At 44.2% G+C, this 25594-nt stretch overlaps 1 protein-coding gene and 1 non-coding gene across 2 annotated transcripts in view; both read right to left on the bottom strand.

Annotated features, from left to right (window-relative positions):
- Positions 1–25594, bottom strand: part of TMC2 (transmembrane channel like 2) — a 96019-nt gene that overhangs the window by 55699 nt on the left and 14726 nt on the right. Inside the window, 2 exon segments of the mRNA XM_070471815.1 lie at positions 12553–12705; positions 16549–16867. Coding sequence (XP_070327916.1) covers positions 12553–12705; positions 16549–16867 — 472 coding nt within the window.
- Positions 13535–13638, bottom strand: LOC139036813 (U6 spliceosomal RNA). The gene has a single exon (XR_011489680.1). It is a non-coding gene; the product is annotated as a U6 spliceosomal RNA (small nuclear RNA).

Genomic DNA, 25594 nt, shown 5'->3' with positions numbered 1-25594 from the left:
CAGAAAAGGAAATCAGAAATTAGAATCAAGAGAATCCTCTATCCTCTGTTGCTGGGGCCCTTCTGGAGGATGCCACATTGAAAAACAAGAGAAGAAAATGAATTTCTATCAAAAGTCAGTGAACCTGGAAGAGAACCTCAAGTCCCAGGTGGCAGGGAACTACAGCCCTGCTGATACCTTGATTTTAGCCTGGTGAGACCCTGAGCAGAGAATCCAGTCACACTATGCTGAACTTGGGACCAACAGGATTGTGAATTAATAAACTGTCTTAAGCCATTAAACTTGTAGTATTTTGCTAGAGCAGCAATTAAATAAAAAACCAATACAGCATTCATTAGATATTTGTAGAGTGCATGAACATTGGATGAGTGAGTGAACTTCCAAGGAAGGCTGCATGAGAAACACACAGATAGGTCTCTCTGTTAAATACTTTGGGTCAAATGCTGGAGCTGGTGAGGGTTGGCTTCTGAGAACTGATTGTTTAATACTCAGAAAATTGACCAACCAATTATTAAACTATTGATAGCTTGAAACTGGCCATGGTGGGAGTATTCAGACTATGGGAATTAGCAAGTGTTCCACATCAGGGCTCTCCCATCCCAACACCCAAAGAATCAGTTTATCAGCAACTACTGGATAAAACCATACAAGTAGATGAAGAATTAAATCCACCTCAGGGTGGGTGGAAGAAGACATTGGGTGTTTGGCTGCTGTTGTTCAGGCTCTCCTGCTGGGAACATAACCTACACCACCTCCAAAGTGCAAATGCAGGTAGTTGCTACCTGTCAAAGTTATATTCTAAACTGGGGTTAACCCCAAGACTGGTTTTATTAGGATGTCTCAATGATGTCCCAATGTTAATGAGGCCATCTGTGTAGCTTCTGGGTCCAGGGTCAAAAGCGGGGCTGTACGGGATTAAGGCTCCTTTGTGGGGTCAGCCCCTGTTTCCCCCAGACTGCAGTCATTCTGGCAGTGAGTTATGTGTGACTACCAATGACTCCAGGACAACAAAGAATGTTTTCATGAAACTCCTATTTTTGTCCTCTTCCTATATTTCATGAGTGGGTAGGGACTCCTAAGCATTCAGGGTTTGTGAGTTTGAATGTGACAACATTCAAGATTTGGTGACTTTGGATAAAAATCTCAAAAGTAAGAGCCAGCTCTTATGCCTGAGCCATTGAACCTGGCACCAAATGCTTCTTTTCTTGATGTTCAGACTGTGTCCAGAAGCCCGGAGAGCCCTCAGAAGAACAGAGGGCCCTGCTCAGAACTGGATACAAACACTAAGGATTATTTACTGCAAACAGATCAAGCGGTCTAACAATTTTGATGTACGCAGCAAGCTTTCTTGGATCAGTAAAAGTGTATAAATAATCACAACTAACATTTTTATAGCAAATCCTTTTACATCTGTTATCTGTGATCCATGTGCTTCCTTACTAGAAATAGCAGTTGGTTTATGGAAACACTGGCTCTTGCCCTGCACTTCCCAACTGTTGCAAATCCTTTTTTTTTTTTTTTTTTTGGTCATGCAGTGTGGCTTGCACGATCTTAGTTCCAAAACCAGGGATTGAACCCATGCCCTTGGCAGTGAAATTGTGGATGTCTAACCACTGGACCACCAGGGAAGTCCCTGCAAATCTTCCCTTTTCTCCTCCTTTCAAATGGGGAACTTCATGCAAGCTCATCTCTCCTCTTCCTCAAACTAGATGGTGTGCGATAAATGAAGTGAAAAGGCAAGAGAGGTGGGATCGTTTGCTTTGTGGAAACTTCTAGGGGCCTGAATCTCAAGGTCACTTTTGACAGGTGGTTATCAACCCCTCAGGCCCCACCAACACTCAGGAGAGGAGGAAGCCGTTGTTGAGGCACGGCTTTCCTGGGTAGCCACCCACAGACAGCACTTCAGGAGCCCCTCACATTGCCCTAGCAAGACCCTCCTTGTTGATAAAGCGGCCCAAATAACAGTTTGAAAGACACAGTCAGGGTGGCCAGTGATTACTGCTGGGAGAAAAGGAGTATATTGTGTGGCTTTAGTGCCAGAGAGAGCCAGGCAAGATGCTGTGCCTCCTGGGGTGGCAGTTTTCATCTAGAAATGGGCATGATGTTATGAGATTTAAATGTGTGGATGCAGACCATGTGAGCACAGTGGTTTCATTTAGCAAGCAGTCACTCTTCTTCTGGGGAAACAGCAGCTCCTAAAGTGGACAGCTGATAAAGAGTCTTTGCTAGCCCAGGGGGCTGCTGTGAAGGGCCTTCTGCTCGCCAGGGGCCTGGACAAGAGACTCAGCAGTGCAGCCTTCCACAACAGGGATACTCTGAAGTTGACCCAAAGTATCTCTCAGAGAAACCACATACATCCAAAAACCCACCACTGGTGAAGCAGATCAGATGCAAAATCACACTTAATTTTGCAATGCAGAGGCACAAATAGACACAGGGCAGCTTGAGTTTGACAGCATCCTTACAGAGCTTTGCTGTCCCACGCAGAACACTGGGAAAGTGTATCAGTCAGCCAGAAATCCAGAAGACATCTAGATTAAGGTAGGGGACACAGATGGCCAAAGAGAGGCAGCCAGAGGTTGGAGATGGCCAGATGTTGAAGGTAATTTGGGTTATGCTGGTTTGGTGTTTCCCTTTGCCTCCAAGCAGTTTTTATTTTTCAGTTGTGGAGGCAAAGATCAAACAGATGTTGAGCTCCCTCTGAGTGGAAACTCAGATAGCCAGGCCTAGAGATGTCACTGAATCAATCTAAAGGCACTTGAGGCTAACCAAGCATACGTGACTTCCCATATGTGTTGGTTTTCAACTATGTCAACAGATTTCTTTATATTCTTCCCTTTAAAATGGAGAAATGAATTTTTCTCCCCTTGAATGTGGGCCAGACTCAGCAATGTGCCTCCAATGAATAGAAAGTGGTAAAAGTGACAACTTATGACTTCTGAGACTAGGATTTCTGAAACTAGGTGTTGTGACTTCCCTCTTTTGGAGGAAGCTAGCTGTCAGGTTATGAGGATACTTTAGCAGCCCATGGAAAGGCCCATATGGAGAGAAACTGGGGCCCCTACTAACAATCAGAACCACCTTGTCATCCATGTGTGTGAGCAACCTTGGAAGTAGCTTCACCAGCCCCAGAGCAAACTCCAGGAGATAGTGAGAGACAGGGAAACCAGCCCCAGTCATCTGAAGGCTGAAGCCCTGACCAACATCTTGATTCAGCCTTATGAAAGACTCCCAAGTTAGAGCCGCCAGCTAAGCTGATCCTGAATTTCTGACTGACAGAAGATAACACATGTTTATTACTGTTCTCAATTATTGAGTTTTGGGGTAATTTATTACATAGCATTGGAAAATTAATAACCTGTAGAATCCAAACCACTGATCTCTTTGGTGCACATACATTTAGGATTGTTCTGTTTGCTTGGTATATTGACCCTTTTATCATTATGTTGTTTTTTATTGCTCAGTTGTGACCAACTCTTTGTGACACCAGGGACTGCAGCATGCCAGGTTTCCCTGTCCTTCACTATCTCCTGGAGTTTGCTCAAACTCATATTCACTGAATCAGTGATGCCATCCAACTATCTCATCCTCTGTTGTCCCCTTCTCCTCCTGCCTTTAATCTTTCCCAGCATCAGGGTCTTTTCCAATGAGTAGGCTCTTCATATCAAGTAGCCAATGTATTGGAGCTTCAGCTTCAGCAACAGTCCTTCCAATGAATATTCAGGATTGATTTCCTTTAGGATAGACTGGTTTGATCTCTGTGCAGTCCAGGGACTCTCAAGAGTCTTCTCCAGCACCACAGTTCAAAAGCATCAGTTCTTTGGTGCTCAGCCTTCTTTATGGTCCAACTCTAACACCTTTACACGATTACTGGAAAAAACCATAGTTTTGACTATATGAACGTTTGTTTACAAAATAATATCTCTGCTTTTTAACATGCTGTCTAGGTTGGTCATAACTTTCCTTCTAAGGAGCAAGTGTCTTTTAATTTCATGGCTGCAGTCACCATCTGCAGTGACTTTGGAGCCCAAGAAAATAAAGTCTGTCACTGTTTCCATTGTTTCCCCATCTATTTGCAATGAAGTGATGGGACCGAAAGCCATGATTTTAGTTTTTTGAATGTTGAGTTTTAAGCCAGCTTTTTCACTCTACTCTTTCACTTTCATCAACAGACTCTTCAGTTCCTCTTCACTTTCATAACGGTGGTATCATCTGCATATCCGAGGTTATTGATATTTCTCCTAGCAGTCTTGATTCCAGCTAGTGCTTCATCCAGCCTGGCATTGCCCATGATGTACTCTGCATAGAAATTAAATAAGCAGCGTGACAACATACAGCCTAGATGTTCTTTCCCAATTTGGAACCAGTCCGTTGTTCCATGTCCGATTCTAACTGCTACTTCTTAAGAAGCCTACAGGTTTCTCAGGAGGCAGGAAGGGTAGTTACTCAGTCGTGTCCAACTCTTTGTGATCCTATGTACTGTAGCACTAGGCTCCTCTGTCCATGGAATTATCCAGGCAAGAATATTGGAGTGGGTTGCTGTTCCCTTCTCCTTGGGAGCTTCCTGACCCAGGGATTGAACCAAGATCTCCTGCATTGCAGGCAGATACTTTACCATTTAAGCCACCTGGGAAGCCCAGGTAAGGTGGTACTCCCATCTCTTTAAGAATTTGTTATAACTTCTTGTGATCCACAAAGTCAAAGGCTTTAGTGTAGTCAATAAAGCAGAAGTAGATGTTTTTCTGGAATTCCCTTGCTTTTTCTATGATCCAACAGATGTTGGCAATTTGATATCTTGTTCTTCTGCCTTTTCTAAACTCAGCTTGTACATCTGGGAGTTCTCAGTTCACATACTATTGAAGCCTAGCTTGAAGGATTTTGAGTATTACCTTGCTAGCATGTGAAATGAGTGCAATTGTGCAGTACTTTGAACATTCTGTGGCATTGCCCTTCTAAGAGATTGGAATGAAAATTGACTTTTTCCAGTCCTGTGGCCAGTGCTAAATTTTCCAAATTTAATGGCATATTGAGTGCAGCACTTTTACAACATCATCTTTTAGGATTTTAAATAGCTCAGCTGGAATTCCATCACCTCCACTAGCTTTGTTTATAGTGATGCTTCCTAAGGCCCACTTGACCTCACACTCCAGGATGTCTGGTTCTAGGTGAGTGATCACACCATCGCAGTTATCTGAATCATCAAGATCTTCTTTGTACAGTTCTTCTGTGTATTCTTGCCACCTCTTCTTTATATCTTCTGCTTCTGTTAGGTCCATACCATTTCTGTCCTTTATTGAGCCCATCTTTGCATGAAATGTTCCCTTGGTATCTCTAACTTTCTTGAAGAGATCTCTATTCTTTCCCATTATATTGTTTTCCTCTATTTCTTTGCATTGTTCACTTAAGAATGCCTTCTTATCTCCTTGTTATTCTTTAGAACTCTGCATTTAGATGGGTATATCTCTCCTTTTCCCCCTTTGCCTTTCACTTCTTTTCTCAGTTATTTGTAAGGCCTCCTTAGTCAACCATTTTGCCTTGTTTGGGGATGGTTTTTGATCATTGACTCCAGTAATCTGTCCATAATTCTTCAGGCACTCTATCTATCAGATCTAATCTCTTGAGTCTATTTGTCACTTCTAACTGTATAATCATAAGGGATTTTATTTAGGTCAAGTAGTTTTCCTGGCCCAGTGGTTTTCCCTACTTTCTTCAATTTAAGTCTGAATTTTGCAATAAGGAGTTCAGTCAGCCCCTGGTTTTGCTTTTGTTGACTATATAGAGCTTATCCATCTTCAGCTGCAAAGAATATAATCAATCTGATTTTGGTATTGACCATCTGGTGACATCCCTGTGTAGAGTTGTCTCTTGTGTTTTTGGAAGAGGGTGTATGCTATGACCAGTGCATTCTCTAGGTAAAAGTCTGTTCATTTTTGCCCTGCTTTATTTTGTACTCCAAAGCCAAACTTGCCTTTTGCTTCAGGTATCTCTTGACTTCTTACTTTTGCATTCCAGTCCCCTGTGATGAAAAGGACATCTTTTTTTTTTTTTTTTTTTTGGTGTTAGTTCTAGAAGGTCTTGTAGGTCTTCATAGAATCATTCAACTTCAGCTTCTTTGGCATTAGTGGTTCGGGCATAGACTTGGATTACTGTTATTGAATGGCTTGCTTTGAAATGAATCAAGATCATTCTGTCATTTTTGAGATTGCACCTGAGTGCTACATTTTGGACTTTTTTGTTGATTAGTAGGACTAGTCCATTTCTTCTAAGGGATTCCTGCCCACAGTTGTAGATATGGTCATCTGAATTAAATTTGCCCATTCCCGTCCATTTTAGTTCACTGATTCCTAAAATGTTGATGTTCACTCTTGCCATCTCCTCATTATATAGTGTCCCTCTATATCCTTGGTGATTTTCTTTACTCTGAAATTGACTTTGACATTTATATAGCTTCTCCTAATTTCTTTTGGTTAAGTTTTGCATGGTGTATTTTCTGCCATTCTTTACTTGCAAGTTATGTATATCATATTCAAAGTGAGCTTCTTATAGACTGCATGTACTTGAGTTATCTTTTAAATCCAATCTGCCGATCTCTGTCTTTTAATTGATATATTTAGACTACTAACATGTAGTAATTATTTACATGTGACAGTTTAAATACATCATTTTATTTCTTGTTCTGTTTTTCATTTCTACTTGCCTTCTTCCCTGTCTCCTGAACATTTTTTTAGAATTCCATTTTGTTTAACCTGCAGTGTTTTTGAGTATATCAAATTGTATAGCCTTTTTAATGGTTGCTATAGGCATTAATATGTGTCGAACTATATCTATCATCCATCTATCTGTTATCTATCTATTTATATGTATTATCAAAACTTACTGGTTCATTTTACTAGTTAGAGTGAAGCATAGAGCCTTATTTCTCTTTATGTCACTTTATCCTACTCATTTATAATGGTCTTAACTATTTCCTCTGCATTTTTGAGAACCACATTAGGTGGTGTTTTCATTTTTGCTTCAACTGTCAAACATAATTTTAAAAATCAAGAGGAGAAGGAAAATGCATGGTATTTCCCAAGATTTTTTCTCTTACCATGTTCTTCCTTCCTGATGTTCCAAGATGCCTTCTTTTATCATTTCCTTTATGTTTAGAGAACTTTCTTTAGTTATACTTTAGGGTAGACCTGATGACAGATTCTACTAGTTTCCCTTCATCTGAGAATGTCTTGAGTTTTCATTTATTCTTGAAGGATGTTTGTGCTGGATATAGAATTCTGGACTGACAATTCTTTTCACTTAGCACTTCTGTTCTCATGGTTTCTGATGAGAAATTTGCTGTCTTTCTATTTGCTTTTTCTCTTTAGTAATGCACTGCTTCTCTCAGACTCTTAAAAGTATTCACAAGTTTGACCATGATGTGTATTAGCATGGATTTCTTTGGATTTATCTTACTGGGGTTTTAACTTCTTGAATACTTAAGTTTTGTCAAATTTGAAAAATTTTTAGTTCTTATATATTTGAAGACTTTTTTCTAGCCCCACTCTATCTTCTTTTGACACTCCCTTTTTTTCTTTCATATCTAGGGATTTGGAGGAGGCACCAAGGTAAGGTTTTTAAAAAATAATCCTACATGTCCCTGGGGCTCTATTCACTTTTTCCCCCAGACTGTTTTCTTGCTATTGTTCAGATTGAGTGACCTGTCTTGTTCTACCTTCACTGATAATCTACTCAGTTTTCTCTGTTCTGCTGTTGAGCCCATTCAAAAACTTTTAGTCACTAGATTTTTTACTTCTAAAATTTCCAGTTCTCTTTTATATCTTCTATTCATTTTCTGAAACTATTTATTTGTATTGTGTGTTCATAACTGCTCACTGAAACGTTTTTATGATGATTTCTTTAAAATCTTTGTCAGATAAATCTAACATCTATATAATCTTGATGTTAGCATCTGTTGATTATTTTTTATCATTCAGTTTAAGATCTTTCTGGTTCTTGGTATGATGAGTGAGTTTTCAGTTGAAGCCTAGACATTTGGGATTTTATGTTATGAGACTCTGGATCTTACTTAAATCTTGTGTTTTAGCAGGCCTCCTCTGACACTGCTTCAGTAGGTGAAGGGAGATGCTGCCCGGTTACTTCTAGGTAGAAGTCCAGATTACTCACTTGGCCTCCTTTGACACCTGGGACTGGGCTGGAGTTCCTTGTTACTGATGTGTCAGGGTGGGAGTTTGGGCTTCCACAAGCCTTCTACTCATATCATCCTGGCTTGAAGGTATAATTTGTTACTGCCTGGTTGTGATGAAAGTTCATGCTCCCTGTGTGGTCTCCACTGACACCACAGAGAGAGGGAGAGCTTATTACTACAGTAGGTATGAATGTCCCTGCTCCTCACTTGGCCTTCTCTGATAATTTATTGATGAGGGTGTTGAGGTACCGTGTTAAATCCTGGCAACAGAGGAAATATAGGCTTCCCAACTTGACTTTTGCTGCCAGGAGTGGGGCTAGAGATGTTTCTTGTTTATGGTGTTTGGTTGGGGTAGGATTGTTTTCATTGACAAGTATTCTGTCTTTTCTGGTCCTTTGGCTAGAGACAGCAGACTTTTCTTGAGGTGTTTTTGTGAGTATATGTCCATGTTTTGGGGGATGCCAGCTTCTCCAATATCTCCAGTATCCAGTTTGGATATATAGGCAAAAAGGAAACCTAGAACTTGATGACCTGTCATTCATTTGACCCTGAGGTCCTTAGCCGGTCTGCTTTCTTCTCTCCACCTTTCTGAGTCTCTTATGTTTGCTTTACACATAATATCTGGGGTTTCAGTTGTGCTTCATGGGAAGATTATGGAGAAGTACGTCTATTGCATCTTTTTGGAAATGGAATTCTTCAGATCTCTCTGAAGAGAGCAAGCACTTTGGCTAATTTTCTAACACACTGGGTTTCTGACAAAGCTGAGGGACACACCTAATTAATTCTATGATTAAAGCAAACATCCCTGACTCAAGGGCACTAGAAACTCTTTTACCAACATCGACAGCCTGCCTTGTGCCATTATTAATGTGTATTACTAGTGAAGTCTCCTCTGATTCATCTTTGTTCCCCATCCTCATCTCTCAGGGTTTAGCACAGTGTCTGGTACAAGATGTTCAACCATTAATAATAGCAATAACTACTATCTATTAATTGTATATTACATGCTGGGCCCTTAAATAAATATGTTGAATTTGTCAAAACAACTCTGAAGGTAGATAATATTATTCCTAATTTACAAAAAAGGGCTGTGAGGCTCAGAGAGGTTAAGGGAAGGAAGCCAGCCTGCGCAGGATTGAATAGCTAGTTAAATCACCCAGATATGGTATAAATGTGAATGCAGGCTTGCCCCAGTTCACTGCTATTGCTTTTTATCCCTTACCACCCTTCTTCAATTGTCTACAACAAGTATGCCAAAGTCAGCCAGCTGCCTGAGTTGGCCAGAGACTGGGGTCCCCACACCATTGCTTCTAAAAAAGGATGTAGTCTGGGGATGCTATCTGCAGATCTGCAGTTGAAGACTTTTTTGCCAGAAGAGGAAATCATACAGGAGGCAAAGGGGTGTATTCTGGAATGTCTCGGAATTCTAGAGAGACAATTACAATATAAGAGTGCAAGTTCTGGAGCCAGAATTCCTTAGTTTAAATTCTGGCCAGGTCTCTAAACTCACTGTGTGGCTTGGAAAAATTACTAGATTGCTCTGTGTCTCAGTTTGCCATCAGTAAAATGGGGGCAATAATAATATACCTACATCACAGGGTGATTAGGAAGATTAAAGGAATTTTTACACATCCAGGCTCAGAACAATACCTGGCACATAGGTAGCATGCAGCAAATGTTGGCAAAATATAAAAAAGATAGAAATTAAAAGATGAATAAGACACAGCTTTGCAAACTAGAGCAGCCAGTCAAGTGAGGGATAGGGCCTTAAGGCTCAGAGAGGTGGTAACTAACTCAGCCTAAATGCAGGGAGGGGCAGTAGGGACTTCCCTGCAGAGGCAACACTTGGCCTGAGTCTCAAAAGGTAGGACCTAGCCAGGTGGGTAAGGCAGAGGCATCACTGGAGCAGAGACCCAGAGGCTAAAGAGTCTGAGACTTGAGTCTGGGATAGGGAGCCTTGCAAGAGGGAAGAGGAAGGAGGGTGGGCTGGAGGGAAGAGATCACTGTTATCAGGAAGACTTGCTCCAGTGGGAGAGATGAAAGTCCTTTCAGCTTTTCGGGCCTTAGCCACTTCCCACCCTGAGCACGAGCAGGAACTCTGCCCCTAGGCCTGGAGGAGATGCAGACTTCTGCTCTGGGCAGCTCAGGGATTTTCATGGTCCCTGAGAGTTCCAGTCAGCTGGAGATCTCATTTCCATAAGCAGCAAGGTTGCTCTTTTTCCACTGTTAATAAAAGATGTGTCCCGGTGACACCTGAGTGGGGATGAGGTTCTATTAGAGTGACAGATGGAAAGAGGAAGAACGTGGCCCTGGGAGAGCAGGAAGAAGAGACTCAGAAAAAGGGAGCTGGAAAGGCAGACAGCCCACTGTCTGAAGCTGTACCTACCACTCAAACTGTCACTGCCTGTGACTACCTGCTGCTGCTGCTAAGTCGCTTCAGTCGTGTCCAACTCTGTGCGACCCCATAGGCGGCAGCCCACCAGGCTCCCCCGTCCCTGGGATTCTCCAGGCAGAACACTGGAGTGGGTTGCCATTTCCTTCTCCAATGCATGAAAAGTGAAAAGTGAAAGGGAAGTCGCTCAGTGGTGTCTGACTCTCAGCGACCCAGTGGACTGCAGCCTACCCGGCTCCTCCGTCCATGGGATTTCCCAGGCAAGAGTACCGGAATGGGTTGCCATTGCCTTCTCCGTGTGACTACCTAAGTTTAAATAAATTAAAATAAAACAGAAATTCAGTTTCTCAGTTGCACTACTTTCTAAGTGCTTACTTACATGTGACTGGTGGCTACTCTATTAACACAGAGTTAGAACATTTCCATTATCTCAGAAAGTTCTGTTGGTTAGCACTGGCCTGGAGGCACTGCGGGGAGGCATTTCTTCCAGCGGCTGACTTTGAGAGAAGGTAATAATTCTCAGGGCAGTGGTGGGTGTGCTCAGTCGCTCAGTCATGTTTGACTCTTAGCAACCCCATGGACTGCCAGGCTCCTTTGTCCATGGAATTTTCCAGGCAAGAATACTGGAGTGGGTTGCCATATCCCCCTTCAGGGGATCTCCTGACCCAGGGATAGAACCCACATCTCCTGCATTGGCAGGCAGATTCTTTATCATGGCACCACCTGGGAAGCACTCGACACAGTGGAGTAAGCTCTGTTTACCAGATTACTTGTCAGGGCCGGACCCCATTTGCACAGCCAGCATCTTTGCTATGCCTTGGAGACACAGAGAGGCTGAAGGTCAAAATATGGCTGCCGAACTGTTCTGTGATAAAGGGTGAGGCATTTGAGCAATGAGGAAATTCAGGTGTGAGAAGAGCTGAGGGAAATAGCTTTATACAGAGGGAAGGAGGGAGTCGCCCAATCTTTTTATTTTTTTAGAAGGAAGACTCTTTCTGAGTCACCCAATCTTATGGCAGAAAGATTGAGGCAGGACTTGGGGGAAGATGGTAAAATCAGATTATAGTTTTCTAGTAAAAACATCCTGCTCTTCTCTCAAAACTGCAGCAGAGACTCAAGAGCCATAAAATGAGTGATGAGCTGGCCGGTCATACGGAAACCAGGGAAGCAGCTGAGCTGAAAATAGGATTCAGAGGCATGGGCACAAGGCCAGGATATACTCATGGAGTGTCACTGCAAGCTTGGCCCCGTGTTAGGCCTCCGGGACACAGGTGTAGCTAAGACAGCCCATCCCCCTGCACTCCACACTGCAAGGGTGAGTGTGTGACAAGGGGAGAGATTCTGGCGCTTACAGAACACAAGAGAGGTAGGAACTTGTTAAGGGGGGGAATCATAACTGCCCCCCACCCCCCCACCACCACCACAGAAGGCATGGGCTTCCCTGGTGACTCAGATGGTAAAGAATCTGCCTGCAGTGAGGGAGACCCAGGTTTGATACCTGGGTCAGGAAGATCCCCTGGAGGAGGGAATGGCAACCCGCTCCAGTATTCTTGCCTGGAGAATTCCATGGACAGAGGAGCCTGGTGGGCTACAGTCCATGGGGTCTCAAAGAGTTGGATACGACTGAGCAATTAACACACACACACAAAGAAGGCATGTCTGTTTGGTTGTGAGGGAAGTGCAGAAGCCACCAGATGGGGTGGGGTGTGAGACAAAGGGGTGACAAGGCAGTGGAGGCAGGGTGTAGCCCAAGGGCCATGATCCTCCGTGTCTCCTACTAGGCCTGGCTCGGTGCTAACCAACACCAGGGCTGGTGGCCCCTCGTGTGCTGGGGACAGGGGGACCGAAGCAGGGTGGAAGGGTGAACCCCCATTCTTGTTGAGCTCTTTTGGGTGGAGAGGAGGAAGGGATTCCCAAGCCCATCAGAGGAGCTGAGCCTTTTCAACTGGGAGTGCCCTGGCCAGCTGCCTCCACCCACCTGAGCTCCGCCAGCTTCCTCGCCATGGGCCAAGGCTTGCTCCGCATGCTGGCGATCAGCTTCTTCTTATCTTCCACCTGCTCCAAGATCCGGGCCAGTTCCTCCTCAGACAGAGACTCTCCACTGGAGGTACTAGAGGCCACGGAGGATGACCTGGAGCAGAGGCAGGGTGGAGTGGAGGAGGGTGGGAAGGAGGGCAGGGTCCTCGGGGATTCTGTGGGATGGGAGGAGCCCACCGGAGATGTTCCCAGATGCCACCTTGCACAGGCCTGCCCTGCTCAGAACACTCTGTGACTTCACCCACCCGGCAGAGGAGGCCACTACTCTTCCTGCAGCCCCAGAGTGCCTTGAGGGCTGCTTTCCAGAGCTCCATGCCTTTGAATCGACCCACACAGACAGCCTCACTTGCATAGGATTGCCCAATGGAATTGTATCATAATTTTAAATTTTCTAGTAGCTATATTATAAAATAACATGAATATACTATTAAAATTTTAATAATACACTTCATTTAACCCAATATATTAAAATTTTATAATTTCAACATATAATCAGTGAAAACATGATTAATGAGACAATTTACATCCTTTTTGTACTGTCTTAAAAAGCCAGTGTTCATCGTGTACTCACTGTCAATTCAGACATGAAATTTTCATTGAACATATTTAATCTGTATTCAGATTTCATAAAATTTAGTTGAAAGAGTAGAGTCACATATCTAAATTGTTTTAGACCTACTTAAAACTTTCCTTATAAATGAATCAAGTAATAGAATATTATTTTCCTTTGATGTTCACATCTGCACTGACAAAACTGTCTTTTTTTGGGGGGGAAGAAATGCTTTGGTTTCAAAGTTAAATCAACCTCAAAACTACATCTGTCTGTCCAGGTAAATTTACTAATTCTTTTTTTTTTTGTGGTCTAAATATTTACTTTATTTTTTTTCCCAATTATTTTTATTAGTCTGAGGTTAATTACTTTAAAAAATATGGAATGCTTCACGAATTTGCGTGTCATCCTTGCACGGGGGCCAAGCTAATCTCTGTATCATTCCAATTTTAGTATATGTGCTGCCGAAGCGAGTACGATTTACTAATTCTTATTGTGTGTGTGTGTGTGTGTGTGTGTGTGTGAACAGTGTGTCCAACTCTTTGCAACTCTTTGGACTGTAGCCCACTAGGCTCCTCTGTCCATGTGATTTTTCAGGCAAGAATACAGGAGTAGGTTGCAATTTCCTCCTCCAGGGGATCTTCCTGACCCAGAATTGAACCTGCATCGCTTGCATCTCAGGAGGATTCTTTTCCTGCTGAGCCATTCAGTTCAGTTCAGTTGCTCAGTCCTGTCCGACTCCTTGCGACCTCATGAATCGCAGCGTGTCAGGCCTCCCCGTCCATCACCAACTCCCGGTGTCTACCCAAACCCATGTCCATTGAGTTGGTGATGCCATCCAGCCATCTCATCCTCTGTCAGCCCCTTCTCCTCCTGTCCCCAATCCTTCCCAGCATTAGGGTCTTTTCCAATGAGTCAACTCTTCGCATGAGGTGGCCAAAGTATTGGAGTTTCAGCTTCAGCATCAGTCCTTCCAATGAACACCTAGGACTGATCTCCTTTAGGATGGACAGGTTGGATCTTCTTGCAGTCCAAGGGACTTTCAAGAGTCTTCTCCAACACCACAGTTCAAAAGCATCAATTCTTCGGTGCTCAGCTTTCTTCATTGGGCAAGGCTAATTCTTGTTTTAACTCAGTAGTATTAACACCAGATTAAAGTTAAATTGAATTAAAAGTTCAGTTTCTCAGTCATAGCAGCCACATTTCAAATGCCCAACATGTGGCTAGTGACAACTGTATGGGACAGCACAGCTGCAGAACCCTTCCAGGTGGAGGGTGTGATGACCCTCACCATCTCACAGACAAGACTGTGCACTCAGCTGCCACAAAATCGAAGTTCTTGTCTGTGTGGCTCACAGCCTCCTTCACTCATAAAAACAGTGACTCTCAGCTGAGTTGGCAGCAACTGACAGGGGGTAAGGGAGGGGCTGGAGAAGGGTTCTCTTGGGCAGCCTGCTTAGCAAGCTTCATAATTGGAAATATCAGGATGTGGACTTGGGTTACCATGGGCTTTCGAGATCAGTTTGCAGCAGGCTCTGTGAGTTTAGCTTCTGATCAACTCCTGAGGAGCGAGAGGTCATAGGAATGGGTGGAGAGGAGGGACCCTAACTCTTGAATGCTGGGAAGCCTAGAGCATAGGGACTTTCTGCCATGCCTCACGCACACCCCAGGACACCTGCCCTTGAGTGTCTGTATAAGGCATTCCCTCAGTTTGGGTGGTGGTGGAGATGCGACATTCAGTCACTGTTCAAATTCCACCTGGTCTTCAAAGTCTTACTGAAATGTTCACCTTCTCCGTGGAGGAACCCCAGCCTCCACGGAGGCTGTACACTCCCAGCAGTACACTCTTCATCAAATCCTTCCTGGTATATATATATTGCTTTCTGTTTTGTGCTATGATGAGGGCTTAGATGGTGAAGAATCTGCCTGAAATATGCAGAAGACCCAGGTTTGAACGCTGGATCTGGAAGATCCCCTGGAGAAGGAAATGACTGCCCACTCCAATATTCTTGCCTAGAGAAGTCCATGGACAGAGGAGCCTGGCAGGTTATAGTCTGTGGGGTCTCAAAGAGTCGGACACAACCGAGCAACTAACACTTGTGCTATGATAGCTGATGCCCCTGTCTTATTTCCCATGTCAGACTGTCAGCCTCTGGGGAAGAAGGCTGGATATTTTTCATCTCTATGCCCTGCTACGCATGAAGCTGAAAGTGGCACAATTGAGTCCTTATCGCTTACTTTACATCTGCCCTCCAGACAGGATGGGACAGCCTCCTTCTAAAGTTCAGGACACTGAGACCTGCCAATGATGTATTCAAGGTCTCTCTACATTGCTAGGGGCACCATGCATCCTTTATCCCATTAGCTCAGGGCTAGGGACAACCAGACAGTAGACAAAAGCCCCAAGGGAGCCAGGGATGGCTGGCAGGGGTGATGGAAGAAATCAGTGGCCCCTTTCGAGGGCCTTAATTTCCCCTCTGTAAAGCTGGAGATGTACAGTGGGACACCTGAGTGAGGGTGTGGGTAAATAAGGTTTATTAGAAATGGGTGGAAGGAGTATCAACTCTTTGCCATAATCCTAGTATCTCTGTTTCCAAAGCCTCTTCACCCATTATCAATGGGGATACTTAAACCATCCTGAGAAGTGATGCAAAGTAAAGTGAAGAGGGAGGCAAAGAGAGGGAGATGATTCATCAAAATTGGTAGCAAAAAAAAAGAAACTAAAACCCCTTCTTGTTGGTTCCATACACTGACTCTATCAACTAACCCGCTGTGTGTCAATGCTAATGGAACAAAGGAAATATAGCAAATAAACCCCCCAATCCTGGAATTTCAGAGCCAGTGGGACTCTTGAAGTTCTTCTAGATCAAAACCATATTTCACAGAAGAGGATGCAGGTCAGGTTGGGAAATGGCATGCTTAAGCCCTCTTATGACTCCTAAATTCAATTTTAATTTTTAACTTCCAATTTTAACTAGAAATTTAGAATTTTTAATTTGTAATAATTAATTTTAAATTTCTCTCAGCTCCTCTTCACGAGCTGTAGTGTCACCACTAGAGCTGAAATCCAGGAGATTTGGGATCTTGTCCCACCATGCCGCCGTGTCACCTCTCCATTCACAGCCTCCGCTTGCACCTGCCCTAATGGAGGGGTTTGGGACAACAGTGCGCAGGGCCACTCCACCTGGGATGAGTGTGATCCTCATCCCGGTTGGCTCCAGCGGTGAGCTGGGCAGGGAGGAAGGTAGAGTCAGAGGGAGGCTGGAGAGAGCAATTCGTGGGAGGGGTAGGGAGGATGCTGGCACCGACCCTTATCAAGGGAGGGAGCAGGGCTGGCAGGAGCGCGAGGGCGAATTGAAACGCGCCTGAAGTCGGGTCACAACACACCTGTGTTTCTTCAGCTGCTTCCACATCTCTTCCTTCCTCTGGGCCTCCTTTTCCTTCTTTGAAGCAGCTCTCTGCTCCCTGAGGGAAGCCCTCCCATCCTTCTTCCTCCTCCCTCCGCAGGTCTTCTCTGCGGACCCCCGCTCGCGGTCCCCCAGCAGCTCCCGGCGTCCCCTGCGCTCTGCCTGCTTCCTCCGAGGAGAGCCGGACGCCGGGCTGCCCCCGGCCCGCTCCTTCTGGCCTGGCTGGGATCTGCGCCTGCCTGGCGCCTTCTCGGCTGGACGAGTCCGCTTCATCGAGGGGGTCCTCCTGGACCTGTCACCTGCAAGGGCAGAGAAGAAATAGTTCTGGCCTCACGGGCCTCCTCCCCAGGAAAGTGCCCCCAGCTGTGAGAAATCAGATATTCAAGAGGCTCCCTTTGAACTTCTCTTGTGGTCCAGTGGCTAAGACTCCTGCTCCCAACCAGGGAGCCCGGTTGGATCCTTGGTCAGGGAACTAGATCTCACTTGTCACAACTAAGAGTTAGCATGGCAACTAAAAGATCTTTCATGCCCACAACTAAGACCTGGTACAGCCAAAATAGATAAATAAATGTGTTTTTTTTTTTTTTTTAAAAGATGCTTCTTGGAGCTTGCTGGTTCCAAAGGTCCACTCTTTCAGATAGAGCCTCTGGTCTGGAGTGAGAGCTAAGGTCTTCCCCCTTGACCGGCAGGCACTCGCACACTCTTACCTAAACCTCAGCTAGAGACCCAGGCCTTTCTCTGCTTGGGGTGCAGTCCATTGGGGTCACAGCTGAGTCCTCTCCTGATGCCCAGGGCCAAGGCCAAGCGTGGGCCTCGGTTTGGTAAGGCTGGACGACTGGCCCGCTGGCTGCATTCTCCAGGGGCTGTCCCCTTATGTGTCCTGCCTGACATGAGAGGCAGGACAGGAGTCGGAGCCTGTCCTGTTCCTCAGCACTGCCCCAACCTTGATGCTGTTATTTTAAACCACTACTTGATAACACTGGCAAAAGGCCTGGCTAAACAGAATCTGCTCTACAGTGTGATCTTTCTGCAACAGCTTGCCCAACCCCTTGTTTAAGCACAACTCTCCTATCTGGGCATTTACAACATTAAACACAGGAAAAATTGTAATGAGGTTCTAGTATTAATAAACAGCCTCTCCATCACTTACTAGCAGGGTGTCTTTGAGCCAGTCACTTAGCCTCTCTGGGTCTCAGCTCATCTCTAACATGGGGATGTTACCACTCCAACAGCTTGTTAATGAACATGACACAGGGACTGACATCTGAGAACAGACATCATTACTCTGATACTCTTATCCAGAAATAAGATCTTCTTACTTGTAAAAAGAACACAGGTTTGGAGCTAGGCCAGTCTGCATGAAAAGATCAGTTCTATCTTTTACTTATCTCTGTGACCACAGATAAACTATTTAGCTCTTCTGCACCTCAGTTTTCTCATCTGTAAAATGGCTCTAGTAGCTGCTATTTCCCAACGTGGTTGGGTTAATTTAAATAGGAATAAAGGATCTGACTGATGGGAGGTACACAACAAAGGCCTCCCCCTTACTGCCCCTTCAGCCTGCCTTGCCACTTCTGGGCTCTAGGTGGGCACCTGGAACCCGACTGGCCGCAGAGCAGTTGCTCACTGTTCACGGTGGCTCCCCACCCACTTTTCTGCCTGATTATAACCAGGCTGATTTTCCCAACAGAGCTGTGAGAGCCCCAACTTTGGGCAAAACAGAACAGAGTGGATGCCCCAACATCCCCAGTGGCAGTCTCAGTGATGGAGTCCAGGACAAGGAGTCCCAAGTTCTCAAATTCTTGCCTCTGTCCCACTTCATTTCCAGCCTCTCAAGGTTGTGCATGTAATGTAACAGCCACAGTTTTCCTCACTGCTCCCCTGACCCCTGAGCTTTACATTCTGAGAAGCAAGCCACCCTGTGAAACAGCAACCAAAACTGGTCACTAGTGGATTTGGGCAGACTGAATTGGGGATTTAGAGTCTGGATATCTGAGTCTGAAGCCTTGTTCTGCTGGAACAGCAGGTTATTACCTGGGTAACTCTGGGCAGGTTGCCTATTCTCCTGAGTTAGTTTCCTCGTGGGTATGCTGTTGGTGGTCTAACCAGATCTCCATTATCTGGCCACTGCATTGTTCCTTAGCTGCTCTGCATCTTGGCCCTGACAGTTCATAGCTTCTACCTTCCCAAGGGAGCCCGAGGTTGATGGAAACCATCTTGCTGGGAAATGCCTGGGAGTTTACATCTGTCCCCTCTCCTCAAGTCAGCTGACAGACAATTGCTAACTGATATGGGATACAAACATCCAGTCCTCTGGCCTCCAGGCAGAGCAAGGCTAGTGGTTCATTCATGTTCCAGGGCTCCCCATGGGATCAGGCAGATGTTAGACTCCAGCTGAACACACATCTTTGCTCAGCTTCTTCCCTTGATCTGTCCTGCTTCCCTTACTGCTTATATCCTGAGAACTGCCCTCAATAAATCACAGGCATAAGAATCCCTATCTCTTTCAGGGGACCTGATCTATCTATAGACACCTATCTCAAAGTGTGGTAGGTAAATTGAACTGAAAAAATATGTCTACAAGTGTAATGTAAGCTGGAATATGCTGGATTTAGTAAGCAGAATTTACGTTGAGTTTCAAAGATAAACTACAAAAAATTCTCTTCTTGGATCTCAAGCAAGGATATTGGTAGGACTCAAGAAGTACAGTGGTGAGTTTTACCAGACCTGAGGAAGATATTCTGGAGGAAGAAACTTCTAAACTAGGACCTGAAAACAGAGTTTGTGTGTGTTGGTGTGTGTGTGTGTGCAGTGAGTGGGTATAGGGTAGGGTTAGGTAGTGATGGGGTGGGAAAGACCCAGAAATATTTTAAGCAGAGATGATATGGTCAGTTCATGCTTTTATAAAGCATGAATACCATTGGGGTATTCAAACCCCAATGGAGGGAGTTTATTGATAAAGATATTTGAAGAAACAAAACCACAAAGGATACTGGAAAAAGAATTGTTCTTGAGAAAATAGGTAAGAAAATTAAATGATTGGGCTTCTGGGTTTCACTCCAATGTGTAAAGAGCTCCATCCTAACAACAAGAAAAAAAATCTGAATGAACTGAAAAACAATTTTAAGTAGATCCATCAGAGAACTGGGTTTGTAGGGCAAGCTACTGTCCAGAAACTGGAGAGAGAGGCAGAGAATCATAGGTTATCTTGAGCAGAAGCCCTTCATGGGAGACAGTATGCTTAAAGGAAGAGTTGTTGTTGTCCCATTGCTAAGTCACATTCGACTCTTTTGTGACCCCATGGACTGTAGCCTGCTAGGCTCCTCTGTCCATGCAATTTCTCAGGCAAGAATACTGGAGTGGGTTGCCATTTCCTTTACCAGGAAATCTTTCCAACCCAGGGACCGAACCCTTGTCTCCTGCATTGCAGGTGGATTCTTTACCACTGAGCCACCATGGAAGCCCAAAGGAAGAGCATTCAGGGCTTATTTTAATCAGATATGGTAAGATACTCAGACATGGAAATGATCATCATGTCCTTACAGATCCCAAGAGACACCATGCCACATAGGGCTACGTGAGGCAGCACCAGGTTCAGTCAATGGCAAGGCAGAGAGGAAGATGTGGGGAAGAAATGTTATTATGGTTTCTAGGGAAAGGAAGGGGTGAACCAGCATATGAAGAGCTGGGATTGACTAGTTTGAATAATTTCAGTGGGCCCTGAAACATAGGGACTTTCCCTAGTTTTCTGGTACCAGATTCTGTGTTGAATAAGGTAGGTGGCTAGAAGTCCAGAGTATGAACTTGATAAGGAGGTGATTGAGCTTATAAGCTCTGGGTTGGTGGGTTTGCACATGAAAGGAAAGCTTGCAGATGACTTGTCTGCTGTCTCTAAGAATCAGCTAAAACTGGGAAGGAGATCAGTCCTGGGTATTCATTGGAAGGACTGATGCTGAAGCTGAAACTCCAATACTTTGGCCACCTCATGCGAAGAGTTGACTCATTGGAAAAGACCCTGATGCTGGGAGGCACTGGGGGCAGGAGGAGAAGGGGACGACAGAGGATGAGATGGCTGGATGGCATCACCGACTTGATGGACATGAGTTTGGGTAAACTCTGGGAGTTGGTGATGGACAGGGAGGCCTGGCGTGCTGGGATTCATGGGGTCGCAGAGTCGGATACGACTGAGCGACTGAACTGAACTGAACTGAACTGGGAGGATTGTCTCTCCAGGGCCAGCAAAGCCTCAAGGTGCTACAGGATCAGAATTTATAAGATAAAAAGCGTGATTATTACTGGTAGGAATACAAACTGTAATTGATGAAATGCTGGAGGTTCAATGTGGACTAACTTGAGAATTAAAAACTGCAGGGTCCAGACTTTGGAGGAGGTTCAGTTCAATTCAGTTCAGTTCAGTCGCTCAGTCGGGTCTGACTCTTTGTGAACCCATGGACTGCAGCACACTAGGCTTTCCTGTCCATCACCAACTCCCGGAGCTTTCTCAAACTCACAACCATTGAGTTGGTGATAACATCCAACCACCTCATCCTCCGCCATCCCCTTCTCCTCCTGTCATCAATCTTTCCTAGCATCAGGGTCTTTTCAAATAAGTCAGTTCTTTGCATCAGGTGGGCAAAGTATTGGAGTTTCAGCTTCAGCATCAGTCCTTCCAATGAATATTCAGGACTGATTTTCTTTAGGATTGACTGGTAGGATCTCCTTGCTGTCCAAGGGACTCTCAAGAATCTTCTCCAACACCATAGTTCAAAAGCATCAATTCTTCGGAGCTCAGCTTTCTTTATGGTCCAACTCTCACATCCATACATGACTACTGGAAAAACCATAGCTTTGACTAGAGGGAACTTTGTTGGAAAAGTAATGTCTCTGCTTTTTAATATTAAACATTAAATTAAATATTAATATTCTTTAATATGCTTTAAAATATTTTTTAGATATGCTGTCTAGGTTGGTCATAACTTTTCTTCCAAGGAGCAAGCGTCTTTTAATTTCATGGCTGCAGTCACCATCTGCAGTGATTTTGGAGCCCAAAAAATAAAGTCTGTCACTGTTTCCACAGTTTCACCATCTATTTGCCATGAAGTGATGCGACCAGATGCCATGATCTTAGTTTTCTGAACTTTGAGTTTTAAGCCAACTTTTTCACTCTCCTCTTTCACTTTCATCAAGAGGCTCTTTAGTTCTTCACTTTCTGCCATAAGGGTGGTGTCATCTGCATATCTGAGGTTTTTGATATTTCTCCTGGCAATCTTGATTCCACCTTGTGCTTCATCCAGCCCAGTGTTTCTCATGATGTACTCTGCATATAAGTTAAATAAGCAGGGTGACAATATACAGTCTTGATGTACTCCTTTCCCAAGGTGGAACCAGTCTGTTGTTCCATGTCCAGTTCTAACTGTTGCTTCTTGACTTGCATACAGATTTCTCAGGAGGCAGGTCAGGTGGTCTGGTATTCCCATCTCTTTCAGAATTTTCCACAGTTTGTTTTGATCCACACAGTCAAAGGCTTTGGCATAGTTAATAAACAGAAGTAGATGTTTTTCTGGAATCCTATCGCTTTTTCTATGATCCAGAGGATGATGGTAATTTGATCTCTGGTTCCTCTGCCTTTTCTAAAACCAGCTTGAACATATGGAAGTTCATGGTTCATGTACTGTTGAAGCCTGGCTTGGAGAATTTTGAGGATTTACTTTGTTTGTGTGTGAGATGAGTGCAATTGTGTGGTAGTTTGAGCATTCTTTGGGATTGCCTTTCTTAGGGATTGTAATGAAAACTGACCTTTTCTGGTCCTGTGGCCACTGCTGAGTTTTCCAAATTTGCTGGCACATGGAGTGCAGCACTTTCACAGCATCATCTTTTAGGATTTGAAAAAGCTCAACTGGAATTCCATCACCTCCACTAGCTTTTTTTTTTTTTTTTAACTCATCTGTATTTGTTACAACTTTTTAAAGCAGAATGTGACTTGAGCACTACATTTCCATTCACAAAACTTGCTCCAAGTTACTTTTCCAGCGGCTTTACAACATGCCTGAGCAGGCTTATAAGTTTGCTACTCTAAACAATATTTTTCTTTGGAAAACAAGCCCTATTGTTTATAGTGATGCTTCCTAAGGCTTGACTAGGTGAGTGATCACACCATCGTGATTATCTGGGTCATGAAGATCTTTTTTGTATACTTCTTCTGTGTATTCTTGCCACCCCTTCTTAATATCTTCTGCTTCTGTTAGGTCCATACCATTTCTGTCCTTTATTGAGCCCATCTTGGCATGAAATGTTCCCTTGGTATCTCTAATTTTCTTGAAGAGATCTCTATTCTTTCCCATTCTATTGTTTTCCTCTATTTCTTTGCATTGATCACTGAGGAAGGCTTTCGTATCTCTCCTTGCTATTCTTTGGAACTCTGCATTCAAATGGGTGTATCTTTCTTTTTCTCCTTTGCCTAGGGGGCACACTTAAATGAGTTTTACTTCCTGGAAGCCCTAACTGGTTCTCACTGTGGAGACTGGAGAAAAATCCCTGGTGTTTCCAGCAGGGGGAGGAGAAAGTTATCACTTAAAAATATGAAAAGTAACTCAAGAGTGTCCTGTTCTCTTTAACAAAGGCCTATTGTGAGATAATGGAAAATGTGTATTGGTCTCTGTCCACACTTTCTGGCACAGAGGTCCTAAAATCTCTGTAAAACCCTAGAAGCACGAGGAGCATCTATTGTTCTAAAGAGGTGACTCTGGTTAGCTCCTGAATGGCTGGATGGGGGCTGGTCACCAGAAAAACCACCCCATGATTAGAAGCTTGGAATTGTCAGCCCCACCCCACTCCCATCCTCAAGCGCTAGGAGAGGGGCTAGAAAGGAAGGTAAAAATTGCTAATGTCTATGTGAGGAAGTCTCCATAAAATTCCAGTAACAGTGGATTTGGAGTGCTTCCAGATGGGTAAACACATCCACAGACGAGGAGGGTGACACACCCCAACTCCCAGACTTGCTGTCTGTTTCTCTTCATCTGTATTCTTTATCATGTGCATGCATGCTAAGTCGCTTCAGTTGCATCCAACTCTTTATGACCCTATAGACTGTAGCCTTCCAGGATCCTCTGTCCATGGGATTCTCCAGGCAAGAATACTGGAGTGGGTGCCATGCTCTCCTCCAGGGGATCTTCTTGACATAGGGATCGAAACTGCGTCCCTTGTGTCTCCTGAATTAGCAGGCAGATTCTTTAGCAGGCTTTCCTGGTGGCTCAGATGGTAAAAAAAAATCTGCCTGTAGTGTTGGAGAAGGAAATGGCAACCCACTCCAGTACTCTTCTTTCCTGGAAAACCCCATGGATGGAGGATCCTACTAGGCTACAGTCCATGGGGTCACAAAGAGTCAGACACGAAAGAGCGACTTCACTTTCACTTTCAGTGTGGGAGACCTGGGTTCAATCATAGGCTTGGGAAGATCTCTGGAGAAGGGAATGGCAACCCATTCCAGTATTCTTGCCTGGAGAATTCCATGGGTAGAGGAGCCTGGCGGGCTACAGTCCATGGGGTCACAAAGAGTTGGACACAACTGAACGACTGACTATTTCTTTACCAGTAATACCCTGGAAAGCTCATTCTTTGTCATGCTGTTGTTGTGTTAGTTGCTCAGTCGTGTCTGATTCTTTGCAACCTCATAGACTGTAGCTCGCTAGGCTCTTCTGTCCATGGAATTCTCCAGGCAAGAATACTGGAATGGGTTGCCATTCCCTTCTCCAGGGGATCTTCCCGATCCAGGGAGCAAACCATCTCCTGCATTGTCAGTCAGATTTGCCATCTGAGCCACCAGGGAAACCCATTCTTTATCATGTCCCTTAGTAAATTAGTAAATGTAAATAAATATTTCTCTGAGTTCTGTGAGTTACACTAGCAAATTAACTGAACACGGGGCCGGGGGGCGGGGGGCGGGGGTCGTCTTTGGAACCTTTGATCTATAGCTGGTTGGTCAGAACCACCTGGGCTTGTGATTGGTGTCTGAAGTGGGTTGTAGTCTTGAGAAAATGAGTCTGTGGGGTCTGATGCTATCTTTGGGTAGGTAGTGTCAGAATTGACTTATATTGTGGGACACCCAGCTAATGTCATAGAGAATTGTTTGTTATAAGGAAAAACATCCACACATCTGGTGAAATGTCCGAAGTGAAGTATTCTGTGTAAGTGATAAAGGAGACACACAGGGAAGAAACTCACAGTAGGGAAGAATTGGGTATTTTCCTTGTGAGAAAGAAAAAACAGAGTTTTTCCTTTACACCTAGGCTCCAGGGAAACTATTTTCCCAGAGTGAGCCTAACTGACCAGAATTTACCAGTTTAACTGACCTGGAGGAAGGGAAATACCCCACTCCAGACCTCTAGATATCTTGTCTCACTGAAGGCTAGGGGGAGAAGGCTGAGAAACATTTGTGAGGGTCACAGCCTAGAGGCACAGGCTCAGGAAAGACTGAAATCTAGTCACAAGATTATAGAACTTCCCCTGCCCTGTATCTCATCACCACATCAACAGGGCTCTGGTATGATAGGAGATGACAATGGAAAGAATAGCAAGGCTCAGACCAAAAAAAAAAAAGTAGTTCCCAAGTAAACTCAAAACAATTGGAGAGACAAGAACAAGAACACGAAAGGAACTTGGGTCCTCTTACACCTACAACTACAATGAATAGTGAACACAGTCTAACATCTAGCCAGACAAAAATAAAACCTCATGCTAAAGGCCTGTTTACCTCAATTCCTTTTACCCAGTACATCATGCTGACTTTCAACAAACATTACAAGGCACAGCAAGAGGCAAAAAAAAAAAAAATTATTTTTTCGTAGAGACAGAGAAAACATCAGAACCAGACTCAGATATGGCAGAGGTTTTAGAATTATCAGATCAAGATTTTAAAAATAACTATGATTAATATGCTAAAAAATCTAATGGAAAATGTGGACAGCATACAAAAACATATGGGTAATGTAAGCAGAGAGATTCAAACTTTTGAAAAGAATCAAAAGGAA

This window comes from Odocoileus virginianus, chromosome 9 (assembly GCF_023699985.2).
Source record: "Odocoileus virginianus isolate 20LAN1187 ecotype Illinois chromosome 9, Ovbor_1.2, whole genome shotgun sequence".
Lineage (NCBI taxonomy): Eukaryota > Metazoa > Chordata > Mammalia > Artiodactyla > Cervidae > Odocoileus > Odocoileus virginianus.
This window is presented reverse-complemented; position numbering and strand designations above follow the sequence as displayed.